We start from the raw sequence: 19,958 nt of genomic DNA on the forward strand, positions 1-19,958 counted from the left end.
ATCAATGGCATCCTTCAAGGAACTAGAAAAAACAGTCTTAAAATTCATTTGGAAGAATAAAAGACACAGAAGAGCCAAACCAATTCTAAGTCAAAAAAGCTTTAGAGACCAATCCTGTTATTTCATAATGGACAAAGTCTTCATGTATGAAGTTACAAGTTATTTTATGCTTAATTGAGAAAAGGGTATATTTTTACAAAGTATTTGTTTAGACAAGAAAGTTTGCTCATTTTTGTAGAAACACCTACCTTTCAGAAACAAACTCAACACAATCTGGTGACAAATTAATGTTTTCATTTGCTTTCTTGAAGGGGTTAGAAGATTCAGAGTTCACGGAAGTTACTCTTTCGTTTGGATTATTAATTGATTCTTGATTCCTACCAAAATTCATGGTCTCTGAATTTGTGATCTGTTAAATGGGTGAGGAAAAAACAGTTGAGGAGTGGGTAAAATTTATGTCAGTCAAAATTTCACTTAAAACTATTTTCAAAATATTCTCACATGACAAAACGTATTAGATAATCTGTATTTCAACAACTGATGACCACGATTGTGATTTCTCTGCCAAAATAAACTTTTAAAAACGTTGAGGGAAAAAAAAACAGAACTTCAAGGAAATAAGGATAATGTTACCATACAGCATTCAACTTCCTAGGTTGGATGACAAGGAGGGATATTAAATACTTAGGTACTGTAGACAACATTTTATTTCTACCAGCTGAAGTTTTAGAAACTAAAAAAAATAACTTTTTACTACTGCCATATTTCTAATAAAGACCAGAAATAAATCAGATTGCAAACTCACTTTTTCAAGTGGTGAATCTGTTTAAAACTTGGAGTTGAAACATTTAGTCTGCGTTCTGGCTTGAGAACTTGAAGCATTTATAATATGTCTGCATATTACCCAATAGGAAAGGCTCAACTGATTGTCTAACTCAGGAACCATTCTCTGGTACAGTATGCACACAAAAAATGCAGATACACTAAAGCACAATTCTGCAATATTATTGTTATTAAATGAACAGACTTTATGTAAAGAGTAGTTTTAAACAACATTACAAATCAGGAAAAGGTGGCCCAATCCACTTCAATGTCTGGATGGTCAGCGCACCACACGAGGGACAGTAATAGGGCCTGCATTACTCACACACCAACATCACCCCTGCTCCCCGCCCAGGCAACAGCACGCCCAGGGCACTGCCTGACAGGGTCCATGGGCCAACATCTCCTGAACTTCCATCCAACAGCACTGGGAACCCGTACGAAATGAACAGACACCCAGGGGAGCCACAGGAATGAAGGCAACGCAAACAGCACACAAAATCTCTGGGAAAAAACACTGTTATCTGAAATACAGCTTAAGACAGGAGAGCAGGACCTACTCACTAAACCTAAAAGGGAACTGCCTACTGAAAAGTTACATGCCACATCTCTTCAAAGAACCCTTGGTTTGGCTGAAAAGTTACATGGCACATCTCTTCAAAGAGCCCTTGGTTTGGCTGAACACTGTCACGTTTTGCTCCTCTGGGAGAAGCAAAAGGTTGTCCAACCATGTCCTTGGTTTTTTCTTCAGAGCATGCTTTTTTGCCAATAAACTTTCCTAATTTTAGGATCTGTTGCGATCTGGATAGGTTGAAAATTTTCCAGTGTGCAGCACTTTCTCCTTACAATTGTTTCTTTCATGTTGTACTTTAATAGAAGCAAGAAGAAATACACAAAACTTTCCTTCAACACTTGCTCAGAAATCTTGTCAACCTAATAAAAATCCAAGTCCAGGGGGCTGGGGTTTTGGCTCAGTGGTAGATTGCTTGCCTAGCACGTGTGAGGTACTGAGTTCGATCCTCAGCACCACATAAGTAAATGAATACATGTGCTGGGTCCAACTTTAAAAAAACATCAAAGTCCACTGCGTACAACTTTGGTTCCCCATGACAACTGTAGACTATTCAGCTACACCCTGACCTTATATATAAAAAAACAATCCCCTAAGCAGGCTGCAGTGGTGCACACTTATCATCCTCGCCACTCAGGAGGCTGAACGTAGGAGGACAGAAAGTTCAAGGCTAGTCTCAGAAACTTAGTGAGATCTTAACTCAAAATAAAAATATAAAAAAATGTCTGGGGATGTAGCTCAATGGTAGAGCACCCCTGGGTTCAACTCCCAGTACCACACATGCCCACACAAAAAAAGGGCAGAAATCTAATGTATGTAAAGAAAGAATGAAGAACAGAAATCAATGAGAAAAATGAAAGAGTAAAAATCCAAAAGCTCTAGACTCGTCAAGAAAAAAAGCAGATTAACCATATCAGAAATGAAGCCAAATACTAACATACATTATAAAAAAAAAATAATTCAGGGTACATGCACAAATTATAAGTTGTATATAAAATATAAACAGCTAGCTGGGCACGGTGGTACAAACATGTTGGGAGGCTGAGGCTAGCCTCAGCACTTAGTTCATTAAGCACTAAGCAACTTAATGAACTCTGCCTCTAAATAAAAACTGAAAGAGCTGGGATGTGTCAGTGTAAAGCCTCCTTTGGACTCAATTCCTAGTATCTGCTCCCCAAATAAATACACACAAAAATAGCCACTAAATTGTACTTAATCATTTTATATGTAATATTTTGAAATGTATGTTTATTTTGATACAAAATATATTGGCATTCTGAAAGTATCAAATATACCTAGCTTACTGGGGATGAATATAAATGACAAGACTAAGTTAGCAAAATATTAAAGTTAAAATCTAGGTGTTCGGTATATGAATACTCACTGTAAAATTCTTTCAACTTTGCTGTATATATGGACCCTTTTCAAACTAAAGAAATGCAAGTGACAATTCATAAGAACATTCTAAGTATAAATTAATCTATGTCCAAGTTAGGAAATAAATTCATTTCTTACAGTCCAACTACTTATAGGAGTCATCTAGGTTATTAAAACTCCTGTGTGTTTATACCAACCTGACAGGCTATATTATTAGATAATGTATTTGGTTCCAAAGCTTTCCTTTGAGATAATAATACTGTTCTAATACGTCTTTGAAGTTTTGTTATTTTTGCCTGGAAGAAAGAAAAATAAGTAAATACCAAACGAAAGAGCTAAGATAATATATAGAAAAATCATTCAAAGTAGTCTTGTGAGACTTAGGCATATAATCAAATAAGAAGTTCTTATTTAGTTATCCCCTGGTATCATGGAATTGGTCCGAGCCCCGGTGTCAAGGAGAAAGTCAAACTTGCATCCATCCACCTGAATCCACACCCAGGGTTCCTGTCTATTGATCATTAAGGTCGGGGGCTATGACCCAAGGTTCCGTCAATTGATTGACATGCCCAGAAGGTCAGAGGGTTCCCTGGCCATAGGCCTCCTACGGGATCTAGGATACTCAGAGCCCCAATGACCATGTTGTTGATTTAGGGCATGGGGTACGCGGGAATGCCTGGTGCGGGGCATGCCCTGGCCCAACGTCCCTCATTGCCACACTTGAAGCAGGTGCGCAGGGGTGGGGTGGGGTTTGACCTGCTGTGAGGGGCGGCGACCCGAGGAAGCTCCCTTCAGGGCCTGGGTGAGCATCTGAAATCATTGTGTTCAGCCTTGTGAAAAGCCTGAAAGGCTACCGCCAAGAGCTCAGTCTTGGGGGTGGCAGCGCTGTGTTTGAGCTTTTTTACTTGGCCCGGCTGTCAGGGTAGCTCTGCGAGAGGAGATATGTCATAATGACATGATGGCCATCTGGGGTTTCGGGATCTAGGTTAGTATACTGCTGAAGGGCTTTTGTAAGCCAAAGCAGAAATTCCAATGGGGTCTCCTCTCGCTTTTGAATAATCTCTTGTAATTTTTGGAAACTGATGGCCTTACGTGCCGCTGTTTTGAGCCCAGCAATAATAAATGCAGAGAATCGGTCCCTACTCTGTATGCCAGCTTGTGTATCATAATCCCAGTCGGGAGTTTGATCTGGGGCAGCAAGTGGCCCCAGGGGGTGATTGGAATTAACTTGGTGAGTTTCATCCGCATGGGCTCTGGCAAGTTCCCAGACTCTGGTACGTTCCTCAGGAAGAAGACTATTAGCCAATAACATATATATACATATATATATATATATATATATATATATATATATACACACACACACACATATATATATATACATATATATATACATATACATATATATATACATTTTATATATATATATATATATATATATATATATATATATATATATATATAATCTCACGGTGAGTGAGGCTATAAGCCTGGAGGACCCATTGAAACTCTCTTATGTAAGTGGTGGGATCTGTGGTGAATGAGCCCAACCTTCGCTCGGGCTGTGTGAGGTCACTACCCAGAGAATGCCCTCAGGTCCAGCAACCTCTCTTAAGGGGGCACTGGTTTGTAGGACTAGGGAGCGGGACCTAGTCTGGGGAGACTAAAGGTGTCGGCCTAGTCAGGGGGAGCACCTGAGGGGCTGGACAGAACCGACGGGGGAGTCAGTAGGGAAGGGGGTTCCTCTACCGGATAGGTCGGGGTGAGAACGAAGAAGAGAAGAAGCCTCAACATAGGGGATCTCCTTCCACTTTTTCGAGTGCTTGCAGAAGTTAAACAGATCTCGGAGAATTGCGACTGGGTTCCAGATTGGGTGTCAGAGTTTTGCTGGACGTTCACAGTCAAAGCCCCTGCATAGCCCATCTGAAGTTGGATACCCGATAGGGGAACTCACCTACTGAAGAGCCGCTGTTGTGCGAGTAGCAGCGCTCGAAAGAGTGGATGAGGACGGCCAGCCTTGAGAGAGGGGCCCTCAAGCAGTGAGGCATTCCCCCTCCCAGGTTCAGAACAAGTGCCGGATTACTGAGGAACAGCTCTGCATATTTATAGAGCAGGGGGTGGTTTGACAGTTATGACAGTTTTAACGGTTTAATGGTTTGACAGTTGGCACGGGGTGCCTTCTGATTGGTGGGTAAGGATCATGTGAGTCAGCAGGGCTCACCACTGGGTGGCTCTTCTGGGGGGGATGAGGAAGTCAGTCTTTGGAGCCAGGGAGACTCCCAACAATCAGTCTTTTCACTGGTCCACTATAAAACTGATGCTGATAAAAACACCAATCAGCAAGTGACCCTGGGGCGGGGGGATTCCAAGAGGATGAAATAGGCTGTTTAACTCTAACACAGAACATACTTAAAATGAAAAGAAACAGTGCCTAAGAACTAAGCCATAAAGCAACCCAGGATGTTGATGGCTCTCAGTACTTCTCCAAGGCCAATACTGCTGAAAAGTATAAGTTCTTTCATCTTTTGTATGCCATAGTCCTAAATAGGCTTGTGGCCAGGAATCAAATTTGGGTCTTCTTCCTTCACTGTTTGCCTTTTCTAACACATAAGAGCACCAAATTTCACTGTTTTAAAAGGACTCAAATGAAATAAAACTTACGAAGAGTTCATCAGCTGTTGCTTCATGCTTATTCCTGCACTGCATCTTCCCAATGCGTTCGTTCAATTCTTTCAGTTTTTTATCAAATAGTTTGTGATTTATACTACATATCTCATGACGAATCAAATGTCTGACCTAGAATTTTAAAATAAAAACAAAAACATCTCAGATTTCAAATTTCAAATAACTTTTTTACTTTTTAAAAATAGCTTTGCTCTTTTTCTGGATTAACTTTTTAATGTTTCCATTTATATTACTGTAGCAATAAGTTATATAAAACTTGAATATTAATCTCAATAGAACATATCCAGCACTCTACTGTCATGTATAACTAATTAGAATAAAAAAATACCATATACAATATATAAAGGTGTTAGAAATTAAATTTATTCTCAAATTGCTAATTTTAGCTTCTTGTAGTTCCAGTTGATTATTATTCTATAATATCCATTGTAGAAACAATTACAGAGCTATATTACACACACACACACACACAAACACACTTTTTCGGAGGTTGGGGGGACCAAGAATTGAACTCAGGGGCACTCGACCATGAAGCCACATCCCCAGTCCTAAGACAGGGTCTCAAAGAGTTTCTTGGCGCCTCGATTTTGCTGAGGCTGGCTCTGAACTCAAGATCTTGTGCCTCAGCACCCGGCTCCATTTAGATTTTTAATTATCAAACTTACAAGTTCGTAGTCCATAAAAAGCAGCTCTACTTATCTGAAAACCAGAGCCTGATGAAAATGGTTGGGTGGTCTACAGTAGATACAGAACAAATTGCCCAAGTTTGAAACTTGACCCTGTGATTAACAAGCCATATGGTCTTTGACAAGTCACAACACCTCTGGGCTTCGTTTTCTCTGTCCAAAATGGATAGAGGACATAGAAAAATGTTTGCTGAATAAGGGATACTTAAAGGATTTTATAGGAACAAAATAAGATAACATGTGAAGTAGTTCCATACTGAAATGAGAGAATAAATATGCAAAAAATTCACCATTATTTCCATAGTATTTTAGGGGATAGCTTTGTTATGATAAAATGGAAAAAAGCCAGGGACAAATATGCAATGACTCACACTATCTGGAAAAATGAATGCTATTCTAACACTTTGTAGTAGCTATTACATGAAAGATTAATGCACTTTATATAATCTGCACTTTCAATAAAAAAAAATAGATTGGCCTATTTTCAGGACGCATAATTAATCTCAATGGCCACTGATCTGCACAATACATTCACAAACACTGCAGTTTTTCAGTGTATATTCTCCTGTAAACAAATTTCATTACAAAGTAGGTAGACTCTCTTAATAAAGACACCAGTCACGATACATTTAAGGTGTTTATTAGCGATAATTATATCTTGCCCCCAATATCTTGCTACATGGTGCTCAACTGAAATGCATAGTTCACAGGTTGAATTCTTTTATATTGCTATTCACCTGATGATTAGTTTTAGTCTATAATTTTATTTGATTATTTCCAAGATTTTTCGTTTTTATTTTCAATTGTTTTCATTATTCAACATTGTCTATGTCTGCTTGGTCTTTTCCGTAGTGCTTACTAAACACACACACACACACATATACGTACACATACATATGTATATATGTATATATATATATATATATATATATATATGTATATATACATATGTATATATATATATATATATATATATATATATATATATATATATATGTCTATCCACACACATATCACTCAAAATATAATTGTAAAAAAAATGCTCAGAAACACATACTATTTTTACTGACAGTGTGGGTTACTATGTGCTTGCCAGTTCATTGGCTGGGGTAATATGTGAAGGTCATGCTCAGATAAATCTTAAGAGAAACATATCTAAATGCTTTGAACATGTGTTTCTGAAAAACTTCCTTGGAAAGGAAGAATCAAATGGAATATATGTTTAAATCACAACTACTTGGCCTCATCCTGGATCCAAATAGAATCCCAGGAAAGAGGCTTAGAAAGTTGTACAATTAACAGGCACCACCAATGATTCATCCTGGCTACGTAAGCGAAAACAATGATCTTCAACTATTAATGAGCTCAAAAAACGTCTATCTGAGGGAGACCCTTAAACTTGATGACTTGCCCACTAAGGGGTAATTCTTTTTAGAGTGAACTTTTGTCCTCACTTTGTGATGTTTATTATACAGATGGAAGGCACAATGGATTCCATAAAATGCCTATTAAATGTGTTTTACCAATGGTAAGGTATGCACCATTATGGAATCTGGTGGAAGGTCTACCTGCAGTGGCAACCAAATTGGCCACAAGTTTGTAGAAAATGTAAATTTACAATCTGCCCTCACTTTTTTAAAGAGGGCAGTTAGACTCTGGAGGAAAAACCTTCCAAGTCTCTAACCTAACAGAGTCAGCTAGGTCCAGATCCTTCCTAGATCTCAGGAGACAACAGCTCTAGGACTCTCAACAGGGAAAAAGAATGTCAGGATGGGAAGGCCTTATATCTATGAGATTCAAACAAGATAAACATAGAGACAGGCTTAGAGAGAGAAATGTCTGGACAGGAATAACACGAGGGGAAAGCTAGCTGTTTTGACCTAGGAAAAGAGGACTGCTAAATCCAAGTTTTCTCTGGAGAATGTAAAGAAACCAGATGCCTTCAACTCACTGAGAAGAACCGTTTTGTGAAGTAGACAAGGGTACTGACAGCTCTATGCCAGTGAAATTAAAATGTCCAAAGTCTAGGATACATTTTGTCCATTCCCACTGTTTCTGAATGCAGCCACCCATCACTGGGAAGCCTCAGTCTTCTTCCTGATAACATGGTCCTTAGGTTTGATTGCCCTTCTCTGCCAGCAAAAGAACAATCACCTTTTTTTTTCTTTTGATGTTCCTGGTGCTTGAGCCCAGAAGTGCTTTGATACTAAGGTATATCCATGGTCTTGCTAAGTTATCTACATTGGCCTCAAACTTGTGATCCTCCTGTATCAGACTCCCAATAGCTGGGATTTTAGGAGTGGACCACCTTGCCCAGCTATTGCATACTTTTTAAAATTAGTGTCTACTTTGATCTTCTTGGAAGAAAATAGGAGATAGAAAGAGGAAAACTGCTAACTTACCTTTGAAGCTGGTTCTGCATCAATCTTTTAAAAAAGTTTTCCTTTAATAGGTAATACATGGTCCTAGGACATATAGCGATATAATTGTGATGGTCCGTTTTAGAATGCAGTAGTGCTTATTGAGATAAAATATATAATATATATTTTTCCCCCGCCTGAAACACACCGATCACGTGGTGTGGAAAATTCTGGCCCACTATGGCTGAAACATCTGCTCCACCACATACTTTCTGATAGTGATAAGATGCCAGTGATAGTGAAAAAGCAAAGCCGGATCATCAAAACAGGATCTCATTACAGCCACAGAATCGGAGCTCAATGAACCTCATTTCAGAGCTGAGAAGACGTGTGGAGGCCACAAAACAATGAGATGAGTGGAGCAGAAATGAGAGCAGCACATCCACGTTGCTGTGGAAGTCTGAGTAAGTGAACCTGAATTCAGAAGAACTCTGCAATGGACTCTGGACAGTCTGATCTCAACTGAACAATCATGATGAAGTCTACAAACAGCCACCTGCCACCAAGGAGCCCATAACCAGCAGAAAAGCTCCCGTTGTTTCGCAGAGTTCAAGATTGTTCAATGTCAGACTCACACATATCTGACTGTAAGGTTGACTAAAAAAGAATTTTTTCCTACAACTAGACTATCTACACAATTCCCCCACTTTCAAGAACCTAGAAATATTTTGGTAAGGGACATAATTAATCTGCCTGCTCATTTGATTTTCATGCACCAGCTTTGCATCAAGTGAAAATCATCTGTACCATGTCACTGTGAAGAGAAGTTAGTTAACATTGAATATTTTTAAAAATTTATTTATTTAATGTTTTTTTAACTAATCAAAAAATGTTTTTGAGGCAAATATTTAAACCCCAATATTTTACCTGTTCCAGTACTGCTGTTTGCTTTTCCAGAGCTACACAAATGTTTTCATTAATTGGCTCTGAAGTTTTCATGCGTTTAACATTTTCTTTGTTTTCTGAAAGCGTCCTCTTCTTTTGATTATGGCCTTGGGGAGATGGAAAGATTAGAAATAAAAATATTCTTTCTTGAGAAGAAAACGGGAATCCCTAATTTGGGGACACTCTAAGCAAATGGAAAAACTAAAATGTAACAAAATTTTTAAGAAAATTTGATGCATAAAAATGTTCCCACAAACTTGTTTAAAAAAAAAAGACTATTTTGATAAAGTATGGTTCTGATCTCAGATACACTCCCACTCCAGACTTATGTAATACACATATACCAACAAAAACCAGTCAAACTACATCATTTAATCCTTTGCTTAGCTAATTCAGTGATCCAACATTACTTTTACAATTACTTAATTATATATTTTTTAACAGGCGAACCTATCATTTTTAAACAATTTTAAATTCATCCTTTAAATTATTACTCTGAGACTAGAAAAAAAATCTCGAAATTCTGTAAGTATTTTCTTATATTTCAATAACCAACATAAATATTCAAGTTTACTTTTGCTGTTTGAATAGTTTTACAACCTAGGACTTCATTTGTTAAGTATTTGGTGTTTCTCTCCTCTCTCCACACACAGACACAAGCATATATATGTATGTGTGTATATAACGTTATCTATCATCTTTTACCTACCATGTAATTCACAGGCCAAGTCCATGGAAGGAAATGAGTTCACCAACAATTTTGAAAATCCACTCTTTCTAATAAACAAAACTTCAAAATAACAAGAGACATGATTGAAATGAACCAAACAACTGCCATAAGCCACATTTTCAGATTGTTTGCTCTCACAGGAAAATGATTCCTTCCTTGTCAGGAGTAACTTCCTTTTTTTTTTTTTTTTTTTGGTACCAGGGATTGAACTCACAGGCACTTGACCACTGAGCCATATCCCCAGCCCTATTTTATATTTTGTTTAGATATATTATCTCATTGAGTTGCTTAGTGCCTCACTATTGCTGAGGCTGGCTTTGAACTTGCAATCCTCCTGTCTCAGTCTCCCAAACCGCTGGGATTACAGGCTTGAGCCAACTCGCCCAGCAGAACATGCTCAGCAAAAATAACTTCCTTTATATACAGTTAAAATGAATCAACTTTGGTCTAAAGCCACTTGTGTAGTTAAAAGATGGCCTGAACATTTTTGGATGTGCAGTGAATTACAACCTAACTTGATGTGTTGAATACTCTGCAACCTACTCATGTAAAAAGTACCTGTCTGGAAACCAGAAGTGGCCACCTGATCAAAACTGGAAATGAGATATAAGCAATCAGATCAGGCTGTCTCTTGTACCTCACTTCCTTTTCTGTATGTTGCTGCCTTTTCTTTGGCTATAAATACAACCTGTTGTGTAGTGGGAAAGAGCTTCTTGAAACATTTTTGGTCCTGACTGCTGCCTAATTCAAGAACTGGAAATAAAGCCAATTAGCAACAGCAAAGCTAGATTTGTTGAAATAGTCTCTTTTCACAATACTCTTACTCTTCCTCCTCCCCACCAAAAAGAGTTCATAAACAAGTTACTCTGAAATAATTATAGTCATCATTCACTTTTTCTTTAAATATAGTATATACAAACTCACCGATTTGTATATTTGAGGTTTTAAAATCCCCAAAGAAAAATTAATTTCTATAAAAGAGGCAAAAATATACACTTACTGTTATTACCATCAGTGTCGAGTAATGACTGCCACTTTGAGTCTGTACTTTCACAATATGAAATGCTGGAATGACAGGTTCTACTGGATTCTTCTGTTTTCAAAATGTCAGCAATACAGCTGGAGGAATTAACTAAATTTACCATGCAAGATGTTTTCTCAACAGGCAGAAAATGTGAGTTTGGACTTAAGATGTCATTTTGCCTCTTATCAAGTGACTCTGAATTGGAGTTTGCTTCTAAATTGGAAACCATCTTATCGATTCTCTTATCATTCAAGGTATTTTGAACTACATCACTCAATAAGTCGGGCGGGCAGCAAATAGGTTTTAGATTATAATTCTCTTCCAGTTCAAAAAAAGATCCTTTTACTTTTGTCTGGTATTCAAGATGAGTTTCAGAAGTGTTCTGGGAATCTTCTGCCCTTTGTATAAACAATCTGCTGGGAGAATCTAATGTTCTTCTTGGCTTTTGGTAATGACACACAACTTGTTCATCATTATGTTCCAGTCTGGTTTTTGAATCAACAATTTCTTCTACTGGTTTTACTAAATTCTTAGGAACCACTATACTTTTCTGTGAGAACACTGAATTTTTGTTAGAATTGAGTGAGGAATCAACATTTTCAGAATGTTTACACTTGCCAGTTAAAACCCCAGTACTTAAATTCTGACTACCACTCGGAACATTACTCCCAATTTCTGCTGTTCTCAGAGCTTCAACATTCTTAGACTTATTCAAGATCTCTACTTGCTTCCGGCAACTTGTAGGCATTGTTTTTTTGGCTTTTAATATTTTCCGTTTACTTCTATCTGGACTTGCCATCTTTCATATCCTAGAATTTAAGATATCATATTCAAATGCATTTCTCCACTAAGTTTATTTACAATATTAAAATAGTGTTAAAAGACTATCTCTACAGATTTAATTAATTACATTTTCATCTGTCAATGAAAACAAAAAAATGATTTCAATATTTATTTACAGTCCAAAAAACAAGTATGAGTTTTCTTTGGCAACATTATAACACCCCATTAATAGAAAGAATCCACATGCCAATCAGTAGCACACTGGAACACTGATGTATAGGATAGTTGCACAGTGAAGTATAATCAACAATAACTGCTCTTTCGTTATATACAATAGTATGAGTTGCAAAACCCTAGAGTTTAAATGAGTTAGACCAGTGTGCACTGTCCAATTTCATCTTAACAAAGATCAAGAACAATTACCGTGTTGTGTTAAAAAAAAAAAATCAAAGTGAATATCGACCAGAAAGAGAACCAGCTAGACCTCTTTAAGTTTTGGGAAAATTTGTTTGTTGATATAGGTGCAGGTTTTATGAATGTGTTCAGTTTGTGAAAATTATCAAACACAATGAGAATTTGTGTACTTTCTTATTATGTACAACATTTAAGAAAAAGAAAATCTGATAGTTTGCTCTGAAGCGACTTAAAACACATATCAAAATAATTGTAGACTTGGCTCTACAGCAGAATTAAATATGTCCAAAGCTATTCTTGAATGTGTATGTAATATAAAAGTAAGGTAAAATCTGGGGCAGAAAATTCTAAATTAAATGAACAAAGATGCAAAAAAAGGATAAGGTTGAAAGTAAGGAAAAGGTAGCTTTCTTTACTTCATATAAGGATACAGTCAGATGATACTGTTTCACTCTTGACCCCAATCATTAGCGAAATGCTCTCAAAGAATGCTTTTAGGAAATCTCCCCCTGCCTCACATTGGGGATTGAACCCACAGGCACTCTATCACTGAGCTACAACCCTTTTTATTCTTACTTAGAGACAGGGTTTATATCTTCCAGATTACAAATTCTACATTAAGTGGATGGCAACCCAAGAATTACAATCCATCCACACAGCTGAGAGCAATGTCTACCTCCTTTAGATAAGTCAAAATGAAACATTTTACACTAAGCAGGGTCATTGTCCCATGCCAGTCTCAAGTTCCCATAGTAAATAAATCTTCACCCCTCAACAACCCTTAAGATAAAGGGATAAATGTCTGAGAGGTACGAATGGGATAGGAATTTGAGAATAAAGAAAAAGATACTGAGTCTCAAATGAAAAACCCATGAACCACTGAGATGCAAAAGTACCTGGGAACAATTGCCCACCCCCTGATCCACATGCCCTTGCCCACACCCTTGTAACACAGGATAAAGCTCAAGTCCAGGGAAAACTGGCATGATATTATATTGTGTAGCTCCACCCTGCATCCACCTCTAGTGTTGGGGTCGTCACAGCAACCCCAACAACTATCTCTATAACACTGAGGCCACACACCACAGAGTTGCTCTCTCCCCCTTTGGAGAGAGCAAACATTCTCCCTTGAATATCTACTCCTTGACCCCTTGCCTCATTTGCTCTCCCCCTTTGGAGAGAGCAAACATTCTCTCTTGAATATCTACTCCTTGCTTTACCCTAAAGGCATATCCTGGGACTTCCCTCATTCTCCCTTGAATATAGACCTACTTTCTTAAATAAACTGTTGTCTATGCCTTTATAAACAAATAAATGAATGAATAAACACATAAATGGCACTATTGTATTAGGTAATAGAGAAATTAACATAAAAACAATTGAAAAAAGTAAAACAAAACAATAACAGTGAATAAAACTCAGAAGGCATAAAAATCAAAGATGAAGATTTTGTCATTTCTAATAAATGTAAATGGGTTAAATTCTACTAAAAAACATGAGGTTAAAGTATTCGTATTGTTTACAAAAGACAGCTAAAAGAGCAAACTGATAAAAATGTTAAAAGGTAAAAGGATGGGTAATATTAATATTCAGCAGATAAAACAAAATTAATTAATATTACTTTATGTTTTTAAAATTTTAAATGAATGGTGAAGCTGAATCAGTGGCACACATCTGTAATCCCAGCAACTCAGAAGGCTAAGGTGGGAGGATCACAAATTTGCAGCCAGCCTCAGTCATTCTGATGCAGGACAGATAGGGCTGGATGTGGGAGACCAACCTTACATGTGACTGAGTCATACTCCCCGGCTGGGTGCTGAGGCGCTCAGTCACAGAAATGTGGCAGAGCTTTCCCCACCCTACTTGGGTTCGAGGGTGCATGGGTGTGTCTTGCTACAGCCCCATGGGTGAAGCTAGGCTCACCTGTTCGTTTGTAATATAACCCCTTGCCCTGTTTAGGATAGAATCTTCCATGGAAGTGCCTTGTGTGTGTCCCCTTCTCTTACTCCGCCCTTGGGTGTGGCCTACCCAGGTGTCAGTCAACTGCTGACAGTGGACATCATGAAGATAGACTCAGCCCCCTGAAATCTGACCCCTTGCCTCATTTAAATAGGGGTCGGTGCGTGCTCTTGCTCTGTCTCTCTTTCTGTGGACCCTTAAAGTCAGAGGAGCCGTCACAGCGACCCCAAAGAAAAAGGTATCTGTGTCTCTTGTGTGGTTATTTCGTGTAGCCCAGCCACCCCAGTTTACCTGGAGAGAGAACAGAAACCCAGCAGCTGGATTCCCAAGGAACTTTCAAGAAGCAGGCTTAATTATGCTGCAGTGTTCCAGTGGGGCTGCTGCCAAAAAAAATCTATGGACCCAGAGTCTGGAAATTCTTTGACATTTATACTTAGGGGTTGGTTACATAACAGCGATTCTTTGTTCCATATTCTTAGATTGGACAGAGGTTTCACAAATTTCTACCAAGGAAAATAGAAAGGGAAAGCTTTTACAAAAAAGAGGAAGCTTCAATCCACAATGAGTTCTCTGCAAAAATCCTGTTGATATTCTTTGTTTTGTTTTTGGTTTATCAATCTTGCTTACAAGGAGAGAAACTTGTTATGATTGTGGTAGGCGTCTTCTGGACTGCATTAATTTAGCAAGGTCCTCAGCTATTTAGTGAGATACTGTCTCAAAGAAGGGCTGGGATGTAGCTCAGGGCTAAAGCATCCCTGGATTCAATTCCCAATATCAAAACAAAAACAAACAAACAGAATACAGCAAAACAATTACACACCTAAGGGGAAAAATGAAACTAGATCCCTTCCTCTTTCTACATGCTAAAATGAATTCTTAGATGATTAAGACAAACCTCTTAAACTTGAAGAAAAAATATGGGAAATTTATCTTTTACACCAAGTACCAAATGAAGAGTATCCTGATTCCAAAGATCTCCGAAAATGTGGCTTATGTGACAGCAAAGGATTTAAGCTGGCTGAAAAGAATCAGAAATTCTGGTGATGTGCAAAATTAGACCAACTAGTTGATTTTTATTCTTCCAGAAATAAGCTGAATTTTACTAAATGTTATGCAACAGTTACCAATATTTACATTCCCTATGCTTTTACTGGCAGTTTTGCTTATCTTCTGTAAGCAATCTCATGCACAAAATTTTCCAAGTGACTTACCTCTCTCCTCAATGCCCTAAATTTGATCAACTATCAAGTATAAACACATTAATGATTAGTTATTTCACGTTGTTTGTGAACTTTGGCCTAACTATAAGTTAGCAGACATTCTGCATTACTATATATTTTTGTCATTGCACAGCCATGATATATAGCAACATAACCTCAGATAAACCAGATCAGTAAGTGCTTCTGTACCAACAGCAAGCCTGAATACTTCACAGGTCATAATGTGGTAAGAAAAACAAGCATTGAGAGGAAGAGAGATAGAGAATAAATTTGACAATACTGAAGTTAGGAAGAGCAAAGAGAAACCAAAAATGCACAGAGATACCTGTAATTCCTGTTCATTAAGTATTGTTTAAAAATAAATGAGAGAGCTGGGAGTGGGGGGTTGCTCAGGGGTAAAGTACTTGCCTAATGTGTGAGTCCTGGGGTGGGGTGAGGGGGTGTGGTGGTGCTTGCCTGTAATCCCAGCAACACCGTAGGCTGAAACAGGACGATCAAAAGTTTGAGGCCAGACTTGGCAACTCAGTACGACCCTGTCTCAAAATAAAAAGGGCTGGGGATGCAGTCCAGTGCTTTTCTAGCATGTGCTAGGCCTGGGTTAATCTGTTTGCTAACCAATCAAATAATAAATGAGAAAAGACAACTCAAGATAAAATGAACAAGACATAGCAGGAAGTTTTATAGAAATACAAACATATAGACAAAAAATAAATGAAGACATGCCATGAACTAGGGAAGGGCAAATTAAGACCGATATAATTCTATATCCAAATAGATAAACTGGTAAAACCCAATATGGTTAGTACGGAAGCTCAAGAGGGTATGGATCAGTGGTAACAAGAGGGTATGGATCAGTGGTAATTCTTACACGTTGTTTTTTTACGGTGTGAACTGGAAAAAAACTAATTCAGAAAACAATTTGGCTATCTTAAAAAGTTGAGCATTGTATACCTTATTGATGCCCAACAAACCCACACAACAAAAGCTTATACTTATGTACCTTAACACAAAAATGTTCAGTTGGGTGTGGTGTTGCTCACCTGTAATCCCAGCAACTCAGGAAGCTGAGGCAGGAGAATCATGAGTTGGAGGTCAGCCTGGGCAACTTAGCAAGACCCTGTCTCAAAAAATAAAAAGGGATGGGGGATAGCTCAGGGGCAGAATGCCCCTAGGTTCAATCCCCATTACTATAAGGGGCAAAAATCAAAACAAAAACAAACAAACAAAAAAAACAGTTCAACAGCAGCAATAACAACAACAACAACAAAAACTGCACATTATGCAAACAAACTTTAGATACAATCAGATAAACAAACTTTGGTATATTAATCCAATGGATCAGTACAATGCCATGAAAATGAATCAATTATTACTATACAAAACCACATGGATAAATTTTGGAAATATTTATGAAAAAAATTATTAGAAAACTATATTTAACTCATAAATACAATTAAACAATGTTATATGTGACATTTATAATAAAATTACTCTTTATTAAAAAAATCAATGCAATGGTTGGGGATGTGGCTCAAGCGGTAGCGCGCTCGCCTGGCATGCGTGCGGCCCGGGTTCGATCCTCAGCACCACATACAAACAAAGATGTTGTGTCCGCCTAAAACTAAAAAATAAATATTAAAAAAAAAAAAATCAATGCAATATGGCAAAGAGGTATAGGAAGCATGGTATGGAGAAACAAGAAGGCAAATTCAAGTGATTGGTAGTATTCTACATTTTTGGTTCAAAGATTTTAATGTTATTATACTTCATAATTTATATATTCTCTTTGTTACATTTTCTGCTGATAATAACAAAATACCACAGACTGCACAAACTATAATCAGGTTTATTTTGGCTCACAGTTATGATACAAGGTCAAGAGTCCTTGTAGCTGTTGGAATCCCAAGGTGCTGCAGGTTATTAAGTGGCAAGAGACAGGGAATCAATGTGAGACCCAGCCCAACAGGCTTTTACAGCAAACCCAATCCTGAGAAAACAACTTATTAACCCATTCACCTACTATGGTGCCTCTATATTTAGCCTTTTGAGAATAGCCAGAATGTTTTTCAAAGCATTTTTAAATTTGTTCTAGTTAGTTATACATGAGAGCAGACGTACACAAATGGAGCACAACTTTTCATTCCTCTGGTTGTACACAGTGTAGAATCGCACCACATGTGCAGTCATACATGCACCTAGAGTAATAAGCTCATCTCACTCCACCATCGTTCCTGCCCCCATGCCCCTCCCCTTTTTCCAAGCATTTGGATCAATCTGCATTTACCACAGGAGTACATTTCCAAGCATTTCGATCAATCTGCATTTATCCTAGACGTGATCGAAAGTTCCAGTTTTAACATTTCTTCACCAAGATTTATCTTTCTCGTATAGCCATCCTAGTGAAATCGGTGTGGGGCCTCAATGTCATTATGATCCGCATTTCTCTGATGGCTACTGATGTTATTAGCTTTCTGTCTTTGTGGCCAAATACCTCATATAAACAACTTAAAAGGAGGAAAGGTTTTATTTTGGCTCACAGTTTCATGGCTGTTTGGTGCCATTGTTTTGGGCTGGTACCAAGGCAGAACATGATGGCAGGGGGAACTTGGTGGAGCAAAGTGCTCACCTCATGGCATCCAGGAAGCAAAGACACAGACAGGAACAGGCTAAGGTCCCAATGTCCTTTTCAAGGGCACATCCAAATGACCTAAATTCCTTCCCCTAAACCCCACCTCCTAAGAGTTCCACCACCTCCCACCAGCAGCACAGGCTAAACTTCTAAACTTTGATACAAGTTCATCTTTTTTCATGTTGGTTGTACTTTTTTTGGTGTCATATCTAAAAAAAAATCACTGTTTAATCCAAGATCGTGATAATTTGCCCATTTTTTTTTATACCTTCTACTTTTTATTTTTGGAACCAGAATTGAACTCAGGGGCATTCAACCACTGAGCCACATCCCCAGCCCTATTTTATATTTTATTTAGAGACAGGGTCTCACTGAGTTGCTTAGCGCCTCACCATTGCTGAGGCTGGCTTTGAACTCTTGTTCCTCCTGTCTCAGCTTCCCGAGCCGCTGGGACTACATGCAGGTGCCACCACGCCCAGCCTATACTTTTAGCTCTTATGTATAGATCTGTTATGCATTTTGGGTTAATTTTTGTATATGGTGTGAGGTAGTGGTCCACATTCATTCTTTTGCAATGTGAACAGCAAGTTGTTTCAGCACAATTTGGAAAGGGCATTCCTTCCCCAATTGAACTGTTTGGATACTCTTGCACAAAAACAAATTGTCCATAAATGTGCAAGTTTGTTTCTGGATTGTCCTTATACTTACTGGACAGTCTTGGTTTCTGCAGCTGTGTGCTAAGTTTTGAATTCAAGATCTCTGTGTGTTCTCTTAACGTTTTATTCTTTTTAGAATTGTTTTATGTTCCCATAAAAAAATTGGGACCAGATTATCATTTTCTGCAAAGATAGGTAGGATTTTTTAGAGTGGAGGTACTGGGGATTGAACTTATGGGCATTCAACCACTGAGCCATATTCCCAAACTCTATTTTGTATTTAGAGACAGGGTCTCACTGAGTTGCTTTGTACCTTGCCACTGCTGAGGCTGGCTTTGAACTTCCAATTCTCCTGTCTCAGCCTCCAGAGCTGCTGGGATTACGGGCATACACCACTGGGCCCACAGACAGGTAAGATTTTGGTAAGAATTGTACTGAGGTCAGGTGCGCATCTGCAATCCCAGCTACTCGGGAGGGTGAGTAGGCAGATGTAATATTAAAGGCCAAACCCAGCAATTTCTCAAAAAGAAAATAAAAAGGGTTGAGGATGTGGCTCAGTTATAGAGAGTTTGCTTAGCATGTTTGAGTCCCAGGATTCAATCCTCAGTAACACTGGAAGATAAAGAACAAAGAACTATGTTAAATTTGTAAAACAATTTAGGAGTATTATATTTTTATTTCAATTAACATTTCGCTATTTGTGGGCTGGGGATATAGCTCAGTTGGTAGAGTGTTTGCCTTGTGTGCACAAGGCCCTGGGTTCGGTCCCCAGCAACATATACACATACACAAATACACACATACACAAACACATACAAAAAAATTTCGCTATTTGTGAATTTTATCATTAATTCCCTTTGTTTATTTTTTGACCCAAGAATGCATTGTTTTTAACTTGTAACATCGTGTTATAAAATAGATCTTGAAATTCCCATTCTCTCTCTTTGAGACAGTGTCTAGCTGTTTCCCAGACTAGTCTCAAACTATAAGTAAATTCCTGCCTTAGCCTCCAAAGAGACACTGGGACTACAGATGCTTGCCACTGTACCTAGCCTTTGAACTTATTCCTCCTAAGTTTAATGATATATCTTCTCACC

At 38.1% G+C, this 19,958-nt stretch overlaps 1 protein-coding gene across 6 annotated transcripts in view; it reads right to left on the bottom strand.

Annotated features, from left to right (window-relative positions):
* Atf7ip2 (activating transcription factor 7 interacting protein 2) overlaps positions 1-19,958 on the bottom strand; it is a 48,256-nt gene that overhangs the window by 17,171 nt on the left and 11,127 nt on the right. For 3 of the 6 annotated variants that reach the window (XM_071605310.1, XM_071605309.1, XM_071605306.1), the window contains exons 2-8: positions 16,617-16,693; positions 11,177-12,009; positions 10,156-10,236; positions 9,429-9,553; positions 5,432-5,566; positions 2,968-3,066; positions 249-409 (exon numbers count right to left, since the gene is read on the bottom strand). In XM_071605310.1, the coding sequence (XP_071461411.1) occupies positions 249-409; positions 2,968-3,066; positions 5,432-5,566; positions 9,429-9,553; positions 10,156-10,236; positions 11,177-11,999 (1,424 nt within the window). In that variant the 5' untranslated portion in view covers positions 12,000-12,009; positions 16,617-16,693. Of the gene's footprint in view, positions 1-248; positions 410-2,967; positions 3,067-5,431; positions 5,567-9,428; positions 9,554-10,155; positions 10,237-11,176; positions 12,011-16,616; positions 16,694-19,958 lie in introns of those variants that run through there. The other 3 variants (XM_071605308.1, XM_071605307.1, XM_071605311.1) reach the window with 3 other exon arrangements.

Source organism: Marmota flaviventris, chromosome 19, assembly GCF_047511675.1.
Source record: "Marmota flaviventris isolate mMarFla1 chromosome 19, mMarFla1.hap1, whole genome shotgun sequence".
In the NCBI taxonomy this organism is placed as follows: Eukaryota; Metazoa; Chordata; class Mammalia; order Rodentia; family Sciuridae; genus Marmota; species Marmota flaviventris.